Source organism: Mesoplodon densirostris, chromosome 4, assembly GCF_025265405.1.
Source record: "Mesoplodon densirostris isolate mMesDen1 chromosome 4, mMesDen1 primary haplotype, whole genome shotgun sequence".
Classification (NCBI taxonomy): Eukaryota; Metazoa; Chordata; class Mammalia; order Artiodactyla; family Ziphiidae; genus Mesoplodon; species Mesoplodon densirostris.
In genome coordinates this window covers 119,246,355-119,259,987 of record NC_082664.1, presented here as the reverse complement: position 1 = coordinate 119,259,987, position 13,633 = coordinate 119,246,355, and the positions used below count along the sequence as shown (strand labels likewise).

General features: G+C 50.7%; 1 protein-coding gene and 1 long non-coding RNA gene across 3 annotated transcripts; one reads left to right on the top strand and one right to left on the bottom strand.

The window, feature by feature from the left end:
* Positions 1-2,492: 2,492 nt before the first annotated feature.
* Positions 2,493-6,200, bottom strand: LOC132488611 (uncharacterized). The gene is made up of 3 exons (XR_009531780.1): positions 6,102-6,200; positions 3,076-3,189; positions 2,493-2,822 (listed from the first exon to the last, which is right to left on the bottom strand). It is a non-coding gene; the product is annotated as an uncharacterized LOC132488611 (long non-coding RNA).
* COMMD4 (COMM domain containing 4) lies at positions 6,153-13,415 on the top strand. Of its 2 annotated transcripts, none has more exons than XM_060096982.1 (8): positions 6,153-6,316; positions 10,632-10,703; positions 10,929-10,994; positions 11,194-11,233; positions 11,526-11,645; positions 11,829-11,909; positions 12,219-12,395; positions 12,482-13,415. In XM_060096982.1, exons 1-8 carry the CDS (start codon positions 6,314-6,316, stop codon positions 12,520-12,522), a joined length of 600 nt encoding a protein of 199 aa, XP_059952965.1. In that variant the 5' UTR covers positions 6,153-6,313; the 3' UTR covers positions 12,523-13,415. The 2 variants fall into 2 exon arrangements, with proteins under 2 accessions (XP_059952965.1, XP_059952964.1); XM_060096981.1 differs by lacking the exon at positions 6,153-6,316 and adding an exon at positions 6,798-7,213.
* The last annotated feature ends 218 nt before the right edge of the window (positions 13,416-13,633 follow it).

The window sequence follows — 13,633 nt, the reverse complement described above, 5'->3', positions numbered from 1 at the left end:
TGTTAGAAATGCAAATTATCAGGCTCCACCTCAGATCTACTGAATCAGAAACTCTGGGGAGGGAATTCCCTGGCAGTCCAGTGGTTAGGACTCAGCACTTTCACTACTGAGGGCCCGGGTTTGATCCCTGGTTGGGAAACTAAGATCCCGCAAGCCACACAGCATGGCCAAAACAAACAAACAAACAAACAACAAATGTGGTTTAATAAGCTCTTCAAGTGGAAAATCAGTATCATTTACTACAAATAGAAGGTAACTATAAGAATTAATGCATTTGCATGCCACCTAAAATCATCTTGTGTACCAACAGGTTCACACACCACATTTCGGGCAGGGCCCATTCATTACTCAACTCTGGACACGCCATTCACACAGATTATGACAAGAATACCCCTCCTCCTCTCCCTGGAGTTGTGCAGTGCACAGCCTGCCCAGCTTTATGTGGCAGCTCTGACTTTCAGACACTGATCCAGTACTATCCACACCCTTAATTTGACCAAGAAAATCGAGGCTCTGAGGAGGGCAGAGACTTACCCAAGGTCACCCAGCAGCCTGGTTAGGCTCCACTTCCAGTGCCCTCACCGCTGCTGGAATCCAGGGCAGGGCCCGCACAATCCCTGGTCTATTCAGAGCCTGCCACTAGTCACCGCTGAGTGAAAAATTAGGTTCCAAAACAGAATATAGGGTAGGATACTATTTTATAAAGCTTATTTTCACATTTGCTAAAAAGAAAAACGCTATTCCTCCACACTGAATGCTCTGACATCAAATGTGTGGGTTTCTCCCCACACCAACCAATTCTCCAGCTGAGTGTCCTACAATTCAATTCAGTTCTGACACTGTCTACCCGAAGATAGCATCAGACCACACAGGATAAGGCTCAGTCCCACAAGACTGCCCCTTACTTCAGACACCAATCGCCAAGTAGTCGGTCCCCTGGTCGGTCCAACTTGGCTGCAAATCAGAGTCCTCACCACCCCTTCCTCTGGTTAGATAATTTGCTACAACAGCTCACAGAAGCTAGGCAAACACTGACGCTCACCAATTTACTATATAATAAAGGATATGTAAATCCTTTCGTGAGGATCCATTGGAGGGCAAGTCTGGTGCCAGCAGCCACGGTAATTCCAGCTCTGATCCTGCCAGTAGCATATGCTTGTCTCAAAGATTAAGCCATGCATGTCTAAGTACGCATGGCCGGTACAGTGAAACTGCGAATGGCTCATTAAAGGATATGATAAAGGATACAGATAAACAGCCAGATGAAGAGACACATAGGGCAAAGTCTGGGGGGGTGGGGTCCCGAGCACAGGAGCTTCTGTCCCTGTGGAGTTGGGGTGTGGTTCACAGATCATTACAGAGGCTTCATCATGTAGGCAGAATCAACAGTTAATTCACTCTGCAGCCCCTCTCCAAGCTTCTAATCATGGCTTGGTCTTCCTGGCGACCAGCCCCCATCCTGAAGCTACCCAGGAGCCCACCCAGAGTCACCTCTTTAGAACAAAAGAGGCTCCTATTGCCCGGGAAACTCCAAGGGATTTAGGAGCTCTGTGTCAGGAACCCACGGTGAAGACCAAATGTACATTTCTTACTGGGTCAGAGTTGTGTATGCATGGGAAAAAAGCCAGAAAGGGCTGTTAGAGTAGTTATTTGGGGAGAGAAGGGGTTTACTGATTTTTGTTTGTTTGTTTAACTTCTCTGTATTTTGTGATTTTTATTGCAATAATGTTTAGTTATATAATTCAAATGTACCAACTATCATTTTGAAAACTCAACATGAAGCCATTACCTGTGATCCAGCCAGGGCCTGCAGTTGGCAGGGTCAGGAAGCCTTCCAGATAGAGCAGGGCCTGTCCCCACCCGTTTCACAAGCTGGGCTCTGCCTGGACACCCTTGCCCCATGGTCGCCCACATCCCCCCCACATTCACACCTACCATCACCTCCTGTGAGTGAGGCCTTCCCCTTCTCAACCCTGGGTGCCCATATAATCAGAAGACATCTGAGTCTGACTGTCTGTCTGTCTCTAAACAGAGAGGGAAGGGACTTGCCTCGTGGTCCAGTGGTTAAGTCTCCGTGCTCCCAATGCGGGGGGCCTGGGTTCATTCCCTGGTCAGGGGACCAGATCCCGCATGCTGCAAAAAAAAATCCCGTGTGCCACAACTAAGACCCGGCACAGTCAAATAAATAAATATTAAAAAAATAAAACAAGCAACAGAGTTGGGGGAACTCCTCAGCGTGGGCACCCTGCTTGACCTATCACCCCAGAGCCTGACATAGAGAAAGAGACAGTGAGTATTTGGTAAATGAGTGAATGAAGGTGGAAGTAATCCCAAAGAAGGTGATTTCCTAAGACCTTTCTCCAACAGGTGCGACCAGTTCCCCTTTCAGCAGCTTTCTGGACAGGGAACCTAGTGTGAGGAGTAGCGGGTACAAAGCCCAATGTTTGTTGGCTTTTTAAATTTTATTTATTTATTTTTGGCTGCATTGGGTCTTCATTGTTGCGCGCAGGCTTTCTCTAGTTGCAGTGAGCAGGGGCTACTGTTCGTTGCGGTGCACGGGCTTCTCATTGGGTGGCTTCTCTTGTTGCAGAGCATGGGCTCCAGGCGTGTGGGCTTCAGTAGTTGTGGCCCGTGGGCTCAGTAGTTGTGGCTCGTGGGCTCTAGACTGCAGGCTCAGTAGTTGTGGCGCATGGGCTTAGTTGCTCCGCGGCATGTGGGATCTTCCCGGACCAGGGCTCGAACCTGTGTTCCCTGCACTGGCAGGCGGATTCTTAATCACTTTGCCACCAGAGAAGTCCCCAAAGCCCAATGTTTTCTGAAGCCTGGGGAGGCAGACCGGATGGACACGGGGCTTGAGGTGGGGTCTGGGGGGGCAGAGCTACTTCAGGGCCGCTAGGAGGTTGTCAGTCTCATGGAGGTCAGTCCTTGGGTCCCCCCCTTGCCTGCAGTCGTGGCTGAGAGTGAAGATGCACAGGGACTTGTCTGGGACTGGTCCCTTGGTCCAGCCCGAGGAACTGACCCTGGACCATGGGCCTGCGCCCCCAGCCCCTCAGACCCCCTCAAGGAGACACTCACCTCCGATGTGGGGCTGCACGAGTGTGCCAGGCAAGAGAGAAAGGTGAGGGCCTGGGCATTAGAAGCCAAAAAATCACATCCTGGCCAGAGGCTGGACCGGACTCCCATGATGATCTGTGGGGCAAAAGGATAGGGTCTTCAACTAGCCCAGGGTCCCAGGGCTCTGGTCAGGGCTCTCCCCTTATGGGCTCAGTAACTTGGGCTGACCCTCCCAGCGCTGACCTGGGGCTTTCTCTCAGGCAGGCAGGAGGTCAGACAGATGAGGCCTGGGCTCCCCTGCTTGCCTCCACCTCCTTACAAAGCCTTCCTCTCTCCACCTGTGAGGTGTGGGGGGCTGGGACGAGCAGGCGCTCACCTGTGGACCTCTGACTCCTCTGCACCAGGTGGGCCTGGAGAGCCTGGTCTACATACAGTGCTCCAGCACATTCCACTAGCCACCGACCACCTTTTAATTCTTTGTTACTGGGGATTGTCCTACACCTTGTAGGATGTTTAGCAGTATCCCTGGCTTCTGCCCTCTGCCCTCTGGATGTCAGCAACACTCCCTAGTTGTGACAACTAAGAGTATCTCCAGACATTGCCAAATATCCCCCCAGAATACAAAATCACCCCCCGTTGAGAACCCCTGGCCTTAACACCTCTAAGACAATGTTGGGTCACAATGAGAGTGCGTTACTGATTCTGACTTTAACGGGAATACGTCTAGTATTAAAATATACACTAGTGGGACTTCCCTGGTGGTCCAGTGGCTAAGACTTCCTAATGCAGGGGGCCCGGGTTCAGTCCCCGGTCAGGGAACTAGTTCCCATATCTAGTTCTGGGGCACAAACCTAGTGGGCTGAACCTATCTAGTGGGATGCAACAAAAGATCCCGCACGTCACAAGGAAGATCCCATTGTGCCACAACTACGACCTTGCACAGCTAAATAAAATATTTTAAAATATATATATACACTAGTATCTGTATACTCCTGTCCAGGGCTAGTACACAAGTATACTCTATCAAAGTTTAATTTGCAAAAATGAAAAACATGACTTTCATCCAAGTGAAGGAATGCATGTCAAATATTTTATTCAATTAATGAGGGAACAGTAAGATGGTAAAGCTAACTCGAAGAACATTCTGAGAAGTATTTCTAGTGCACTGGCAAAGGCATTTTGAAGTGTGTGCTAAGTTAGAGACAAAACCTGATAATTTCCCAGGGGGCAATACAACTGTAATCTTTGGGGTTAACTTTTCTATTGGACAGAAATCTGTGAGTTAACATAATTTCTCAGGTAGATTTTCCTACGAGTGGTTTTCAAAGTGTAGGCCCCAAACTGGAAACCTCAGCACACCTGGGAACTTGTTGGCAATGCAGATTTTCAAGCCCCACCGGAGACCTATTTAATTAAAAACTCTGGGGGTGGGGCCCAACACTGTTTTAACAAGCCCAGCAGATGATCCTGATACACTGTAAAGTCTGAGAACCACTGCCCTAAATAGGCAAATAATCTTTGTGAAACAAATCTGTGAGACAATGCTCCAGTATGACATTAAAAGGACATGCCACCCACCTTTTTGCCTTATTTCCAAATTTAAATAATTTGTCTTTTTGATGTTTGCTGTTTTGTTTTTCAAATACTCTATCAACTTAAGGCAGTTTTCATCTATTACTAATTTTTTTTTCTTTTTAATAAAAAAATGGTTTCCCAAATTTATCAGTTCTTTTCTTTAACCTACTGAGATGGTGAAATACAAATGGAACTATTCTTATACTCTTAAAATAAAAATTTTTATTGATATGGTGTATTGTAACACTCTTGACTTCAATATGCTGATGTTTATGATTTTTATAAAGCTCTTTATAAGTGAGATCAATTTTAGCAGGAATTAGCTTTCCATCTCTTTCTATTTAGGGAGCAGTTTAATTGCCATAGGCTCTATCTGTACTTTGAAAGCTTGAAAGCTTGCAACAATAAAACAAGCGGGGCCTAGTGTATGGGTGAGGGGCATGGAATTGAAGACAGATCTCAAACTGTTCAATTTCTTCTTTGGTTATTAGTCTATTCTCTAGTTTATTTTTGTTGTTGCTATTTTGGGTTTTTTTGTTTTTCCCTCTTCAAGTGAACATGGGAAACTTAGTTTTCCTAGACTAGCCATTAGCTCAAACTCACAAGTAAGCAGACTAATGCAATTTAAAGCAACCTATTTTTCTCCCATTAGGTTGGGAAAAATTAAGATAAACATCTGATGTTGGTGAAGCTGCAAAACAGTTCTCCTGAGGGTGTCAACTGTTACAGGCCTTTTTGCTAGGCACCTTAAGGGATTCATCAAAATGAAATAAAATACCTAGGCACTTGAAGGAGATATCTGGGGTACCAGTAATGTTTCCTTATTTGGGTGCTGGTTACATGGGGTGTATGGTTTATGAAAATTCATTAAGGGGCTTCCTTGGTGGTGCAGTGGTTATGAATCCGCCTGCCAATGCAGGGGACACGGGTTCCATCCCTGGCCCGGGAAGATCCTACATGCCGCAGGGCAGCTCAGCCCGTGCGCCACAACTACTGAGCCTGCGCTCTAGAGCCCGCAAGCCACAACTACTGAGCCCACGAGGCACAACTACTGAAGCCCTTGTGCCTAGAGCCTGTGCTCTGGAGCAAGAGAAGCCACCGCAATGAGAAGCCCGCACACCACAACAAAGAGTAGACCCTACTCGCCGCAACCAGAGAAAGCCCGCGCACAGCAACGGAAGACCCAACGCAGCCAATAAATAAATAAATTAATTAATTAAAAAAAAGAAAACTCATTAAGCTGTGTTTACACTACGTAGAATTTCCTGTATGTGCATTCTATTCCAATAAATTTTTGAAATATGTCGTTTGCCACAGCCCACAGCTGTATGTAATGGCATTGCTTACTGACGCAAAACATGGAGACGACCTGAATACCCCGGCAGAACGGAAGGCTCCCGCTCCCTTAAGGCGAACAAATTAAACGGCTTCCACTTCCTCTTCCTACTGCTTGGGTTCTGTTCTCAGTTAACCTGGGGGTTGGCGCTGGTCCTTTCCAGGGAAAGGTTCTGGGGACTGAGAAAGGGACCCGGTATTCCGCCCCAACAGCTCGGAGCTCGCCGACTTGCTCCCGCCCCGATCCGAGGGAGCCCGCACCCTCCCGCCCCAGCGTCACGTGACCGCCACATCACCTGACCCGGCGCGACCGGAAGGTGGAAGTCTTGGGCGCGGGCTTCCCGGCGCGATGGTGAGGGATGTGGGGTGATGCGAGGCAGTGGGTGCTGGGGGCGAGCAGAGTAGGAGACCCCAAATCTCACCGCCGCGGCTGCGGGAAGGGTGGGGCGCCGGGTGCGAGGAGTTGGGAAGTCTGCCGGGCCCCTCAGCAGACACTTGGGTGCAGTCGTGAGGGCCGAGGCTCTGGTAGAAAAAGGCCTCCCTTCACCCTCCTCCCTGCAGGATGGGTAGGGCAGGGCGGGCCGGCAGGCTAGGAGTGCCCTGACGGGAAGGAAGGGTCCGCGCACCCCCGGGACACGAGCTGGGGCTTGTCCCTCCAGGCCTTCCTCTGCCCCAAGATGCCCTCCCAAAAGTGCCCACTTCCCGGCGCTCCTGTGGGACCTGGAGAAAAACTTGCTTACAATTAAGCTCAGTCTTCTGCACTGTTAGGAAGGCCCTTCGCTCTTCCCAGAGCCAGAAAGGAGTAGATTTGGGGTTGGGATTTCGCAACTCATACATCCATTCATTCCTTCAACAGATTGTGAGTGCCTGCTGTATACCATGCACTGTGCCAGGCACTGAGACTTTGGCTGCAGGAGGGAAGGGCCAAGTTGGAAGTTTGAATGGGCAGTCATAGTTAAGACTTGAGGGGAAGGGGCCAAACTCACCTTGTGCATAGTGTCAGGGAGGCGACCCAAGAATGACATCATATGAGGGCCTGGGAGCAGGGAAGAAGGCTAGCTGGGTGCAGTGCAGTTTGCGTACCAGGGGTTAGGAGGCATGGAGTGGAGCTGGTGGGAGGCTGTATCTTCAGACAGGGAACAGCATTCAAAGGCTTCAGGTGAGAGAGAGCATGGCTCCCTAGGAATGAATGCATTTCATCACCTGGAAGAGTAGAAACTGCAGGCTAGTGAAAGATGAAGCTCGACAGGTAAGCATAGACCAAAACTTGCTGGGTCTTGAGAGCCACACAGAGGAGTTTGGACTTTAAGAAGAGGGTGCTGGGGCTTCCCTGGTGGCACAGTGGTTGAGAGTCCGCCTGCCGATGCAGGGGACGCGGGTTCGTGCCCCGGTCCGGGAGGATCCCACATGCCATGGAGCGGCTGGGCCCGTGAGCCATGGCCACTGAGCCTGCGCATCCGGAGCCTGTGCTCCGCAATGGGAGAGGCCACAACAGTGAGAGGCCCGCGTACCGCAGAAAAAAAAAAAAAAAAAAAGAAGAGGTGCTGGGAAGCTAGGAAGAGCCTTTCAGCTGACTTGTGGAGGGAGCATGAGGGGAACAGAGAGCCCAGCCTGGGGCAGCAGGCCCCCCAGGAGATGGTAGTGACTTGAGATCGGGTGGAGAGAGTGGAGATAGAAGTGGGGGAAATCAGCAGGGCTCAGGGACTAAATGCATGAGGGAAAAAGGAGAGGGAGGGGTCTGGGCTTGGTTCCCAGGTGGTGGTGCTCACTGGGGTGGGGGCAGGTTTCAGCTGGAAGAGAACCAGTTACTTTGATATGCGCTGAGTGAGGCGTCGGAGCTGCCAGGTGCAGCTGGCTAGGAGACAGTCTAGATTTAAGTGTCTGGAGCTCAGAAGAGAATCTACAATGGCAGTTATAAATTTGGGAGTCATCAGCACAAAGATAATCATTGAACCCTGAAATGTGTAACCTGTCTCAGCCAGAATATTAGTTGGGAAGAGAGGACCTAGGACAGAACCTAGAGAAAAGCCAGCATTTTAAGAAATTGCACAAGGAACACGTGCTTATGGTAAAAAAGTAAATAATATAGAGATGGTAGTAGAAAAAATGCAGAGATGGTAGAAGACTTCTATGGGTAGAAGGCAGGGACCCATGAAGTTAGGAAAAATGTTACCTCTCAATTTTGGCTAACTTCACACTGAAATTTAGTATTTTCTTCAATTATGAGTGTTGGCAACAAACCCCAGTATGATTAGCAGCACCTCTGACTTTGTCACTAACAGAAATCAGATATTTTCATATCACATTACAGCTGTTGGTATTGTTTACATATTGTTTATGCTCATTTCTAAATTACTGTCATTATTTGACTTGAAACATATGTCACATCACCAATTTGTTTTGAATACTTTGATAACTTTTTTTTTTTTTGGCCACTCGACACGGCTTGCAGGATCTACGTTCCCTGACCAGGGATTGAACCCAGGGCCATGGCAGTGAAAGCCCAGAATCCTAACCACTAGGCCACCAGGGAACTCCCTATTTTGATAACTTTTAATTAGTTTCTTTTACTATGGGGTTTTTCCTATGTATTTTTTAAAATAATTATTTATTTATTTGGCTGAGTCAGGTCCTCGTTGCGGCATGTGGGATCTTTCGTTGCATCGCTTCTTGCAGTGCGTGGGCTTCTCTCTAGTTGTGGCGTGCGGGTTTTCTCTTCTCTAGTTGTGGCGTGGCCTCCAGAGCGCGTGGGCTCTGTAGTTTGTGACACACGGGCTCTTTAGTTGCGGCACCTGGGCTTAGTTGCCCCGCGGCATGTGGGATCTTAGTTCCCTGACCAGGGATCGAACCCACATCCCCTGCATTGGAAGGCAGATTCTTTACCACTGGACCACCAGGGAAGTCCCTCCTGTGTATTTTGTACATCTAAAAACATCATTTTGGGAAAAGCCTATAGACTTCACCACATGCCTGATGAGTCCATGCCACAAAATGGGTAAAAACTCCTGAAACAGGAGAAGTACAAGGCTGTCCTTAACACTCCCACCACCTCACCAGCAGTCCCAGTCCCCTGCCCCAGAATAATGACAGTAGGCAGTCTGCAGGGATCACCATTTGGAGGCTGGGGAAAGGAGGGTGAGCCAGAAAATGAGACAGAGGCCAGGCCATAGGGAGAAGTCCAGAAGAGTATGTGGCTTCAAGAAGAAGGATGGGTTTGTGTCAGATGCTGCTGAGGAGTTAAGGAAGAGGAAGACTAGATTTAGTGAAGAAAGTCATTTGTGACCATGGCTAGAGAACTTCGTTGGAGGCCCATGTAGAAGCCCCAGTGCAGTGGGGTCAGGTGTGATCAGGGGGATGACAGGTGAAAAGGAGGATTGGAGGTTGAAGGGTCATGGAGCAGGTCTGAAGTGACTGATAAGGTGAACGATGGGGCCAAGTAGAGAACATGGGATTATGGGGCTGCACTGAGGGCCCAGCAGAATCAGGAGAACGTGGACTGACCGTGTACCCAGTTTGCGGGTTTTGTTCCCATCATCTGTAAGCAGCCCAGATAGAGGCGTGGGAAGATGAACATGTATATTGCTGTGCGTTAGAGCTTTGCCACAGAAACAGGACAAAGGACAGTTGATCGGGGGGTGGAGGATATTGTCAAGATGTGGTTGACCAGGTGGGTTTGCATCCTAACAGAGGAGATGGACCTTGAATAAGTAATAAAACGTGATATATTCTGTGATAAATGCCATGGAGATCAAGAAGGAAAGATAAACAGCTAAAGCATGATGGTGAAGAGCTGTTTTATTTTTTTAAACAGCTTCCTTGAGATAAAATCGACATAAAACAAACCATGTATGTGTAAATATATGGTTCAATAAGTTGTTTGTTTGTTTTTTTGCGGTACACGGGCCTCTCACTGTTGTGGCCTCTCCCGTTGCGGAGCACAGACTCCAGATGCGCAGGCTCAGCAGCCATGGCTCACGGGCCCAGCTGCTCCGCGGCATGTGGAATCCTCCCGGCCTGGGTCACGAACCCGTGTCCCCTGCATCGGCAGGCAGACTCTCAACCACTGCGCCACCAGGGAAGCCCTGTGGTTCAATAAGTTTTGATGCATATATGCTCATGAAAACATTACCATGATCAAGATAATGAATACATCCACGGACCCCCAAAATTTCCTTGTGTGAGGGGCTATATAAGAAAGCATAGTCAGAGAAAGTCCATCAGAAGAGGTGTCATTTGAGCAGAGACCTGAGTGAAGTGAGAGAGCAAGCCACGTTTAATTTGCAACAGGAGCAGCAGGGAGGCCAGTATGGCTGGAGCTGGGGAGGGAAAGGAGAAGGTGAGATGGTCACCGGCACCCTGAGGCCAGGTACTTTGTTGTGTTCCATGCTGCACCCCCAGTGCTTAGAGTGGGCTCTCCCACGGAGAAGGTGCCCAGTCATGTCTGCTGAGCACATGAATGCCTGGGACAGCCTTGAGAACAAGGTTTGGTGGCAGGGTGAGTCAGGGAGAGGGTTCTCCAAACAGCCTGGTAGTAGGGGAGAACATGTGGGCCAGAGGGCACGCATCTTGGACAGGCAGCAGGAACCCTGAGAAGCAGTAGCATGGGAGACACCTGGCCATACGTCAGCCGGCCCTCCAGCCTGACCACCTACCTCACTTCCTTGCAGAGGTTCCGGTTCTGTGGTGACCTGGACTGTCCTGACTGGGTCCTGGCAGAGATCAGCACGCTGGCCAAAATTGTTGAGTGCATGGGGTCTTGGGGGTGGGGGCAGAGAGGGATTGCGGCTGGGGGCTCTGAGGGTGGAGGGTGGTGAGATCACTCTTGAGCTGGGGCCTCAGTGCTCTCGGGCTATCCGAACATGCTGTGGGATGATCATGTATGTGGCCAGCCCTCTCTGAGCCAGCCCACCAGCATGGAGGGGTGAGGTGGGTCAGTCTGGCTGATGTAAGGCCTTCCCCTCCAGTCCTCCGTGAAGCTGAGGCTGCTGTGTAGCCAGGTGCTGAAGGACCTTCTGGGACAGGGGATTGATGTGAGTGCAAGGCCCCACACCCCACTGTCCCATGACCCTGTGACCCCCACTGCCCTGAAAGTGCACCAGACCCAGGGAGACGGGTGATCAGTTCCCACCCTCCCTGGATACCTCGTGTCCTTACCACAGGATCCAGGCCAGGGGTTGGGGGCTGGTGAGCAGGGGTCCGGCACCCCTTGAGGGCCTCCTTTCTCCACAGTATGAGAAGATCCTGAAGCTCACCGCTGATGCCAGGTTTGGTGAGTACCCCACTGGGTCCGCAGACATTTGGGCAAACCCGGGTACTCAGCCTGGGGCCTGGCACAGAGGCCCCTCCTCCCAACAGCCCACTCTGACCCACCTGCCTCAGCAGAGGAACATGAGGGAAGAAAGACATTGCCAGCCCTAGGGTCCTCTGCCCGCTCCCAGTGGGGCAGTAGCAGTGCTCATGACTCAAGGAGGCCTGGGAGCTCTGAGCTGAAGACAGTGGGGTGTCAAGGAGGTGGCTGGAGCCACAGTGACACCCCCCACTCCACCCATGGCTCCCCCCAGAGTCGGGTGATGTGAAGGCCACAGTGGCAGTGCTGAGTTTCACCCTCTCCAGTGCGGCCAAGCATAGCGTGGATGGCGAGTCCTTGTCCAGTGAACTGCAGCAGCTGGGGCTGCCCAAAGGTACGGGGACGAGGGCAGGCAGGTGGGTAACCTGTGGGCCAAGGGGTGCCAGGCAAAGGTCAGGCTGTGTGACCCTGAGATGCACCTTGCCCTCTCTGGGCCAGGAGCCTGAGACCTGCCCTTTGAGTGGCCTAAGCCCCAGCACCCACCTGCTAGCTCAGGGGACCTCCCTTCGGCCCCCAGAGCATGCAGCCAGCCTGTGTCGCTGTTATGAGGAGAAGCAAAGCTCCCTGCAGGAGCACCTGAGGGCCTGCAGCTTGCGAGGTGAGTGTGGGGTGCCTGGGTGGGGGCTGGGTTCCATTCTAGAAGGTGCATGTGGCTTGGGAGGTGTTTGTCCTCAGAAAGGAGACTTAACCACATCACATATCGAGCAGTCACAGAGCTGGGATTCCTGACACCAGCCCTGGTTTCTTTCCTCTGAGATATGCTGTGGGTAATCTGAGCTCCTGGATCAGAGGGATGAGAGCTTCTCAAAGGCCACATAGCCCTGAAGGGTTCAGGGCTGAACCAGGGTATGGGCTAGGGCTGCCTGGCTCCCCTTTCTGTGACCCTGAGCCCCTTTTGGTCTTGCAGTGAATAGGCTGACAGGCGTGGGCTGGCGGGTGGACTACACCCTGAGTTCTAGCCTGCTGCGGTCCGTGGAAGAGCCCATGGTGCACCTGCGGCTGGAGGTGGCAGCTGCCTCGGGTGCCCCGGCCCAGCCTGTTACCATGTCCCTCTCAGCAGACAAGTTCCAGGTCCTCCTGGCAGGTGAGGCTCAGCTGTACCTGGAGGGCAAGGGGCCCTCCCAGATCCTGCCTAATTGCTGCCTGCCTACCTGCCTCTTCCCCCTGCAGAACTGAAGCAGGCCCAGACCCTGATGAGCTCCCTGGGCTGAGAAGAAGAGCTCATGGGGCCCATGTGGAGCGGCCCTCCGAACTTCTCTTCAGGGGGTGCCCCAGCTCCAGACCCTAGGGGCCTGGTCTCCTGGATGTCTGGCTTCCTAGGTTACCACCTGAGAATTCAGCCTAGGGATCCTGAACACTCTTGCAGCATTGTCTTCCCTCCCCCATGAAAGGCACATGTCAGTGGTTTTCATGAGAAGGAAGAATAAACAGAAGTGTAAGAAGTGTAAAGAAGTGTGTGCATGGATTTCTTTTGGGTTCAGATCAGAGGTTTTCATGAGAGAGACCAAGTGACATACTGACCTCCCTGACCTATTGCACATTTTCCTTTTTCTTTTCTCAGCTGCTGATTGAGGCAGGTCAGGGTTGAGGTAGAACGAGAGCCAAAATGAAACAGCTTGTCTGTAGACAGGAAAATCAGGGTTCTAGCTCCCAGTCCTATGATGCTCTTGGCTCTGCCCTCTCTGTGCTGGCCCTGTCCTTAGGCTGGCAGCAAGTGGTTGGCCCCAACACCAGATACCCCAGGTAGAGAAAGGAGAGAGCCCTTGCCTCTCTGTCATCTTCTTTAGGAAGAGAGAAGGCCCATGCCTGAACCACTCACTGGCAAGTGGAATGGGATAATGGGCTGAATGTTTGTGATGCACCCATTCCCCACCCCTTGCCAAATTCATATGTCTAAGCCCCAACTCCCAGTGAGATGGTTTTAGGAGGTGGGGCTTTGGGGAATAATTAGGTTCAGATGAAGTCATGAGAATGGAACCCTTGTGATGATTAGCACTCTTATAAGAAAAGGAAGACAGACTCTCTATACCATGGAAAGGCCATATGAGAACATAGCGAGAAGACAGCTGTCTAACAAGGCAGGAGAGAGCCCTCACCAAGAACTGACTCTGACTCGAACTTGGACTTCCCAGCCTCTGGAACTACGAGAAATAAATATCTGTGTTTTAAAAAAAAATTATTTATTTATTTATTTATTTATTTATTGGCTGTGTTGGGTCTTCATTGCTGTGTGCAGGCTTTCTCTAGTTGCGGCCAGTGGAGGCTACTCTTTGTTGCGGTGCACAGGTTTCTCATTACAGTGGCTTCTCTTGTTTTGGAGCA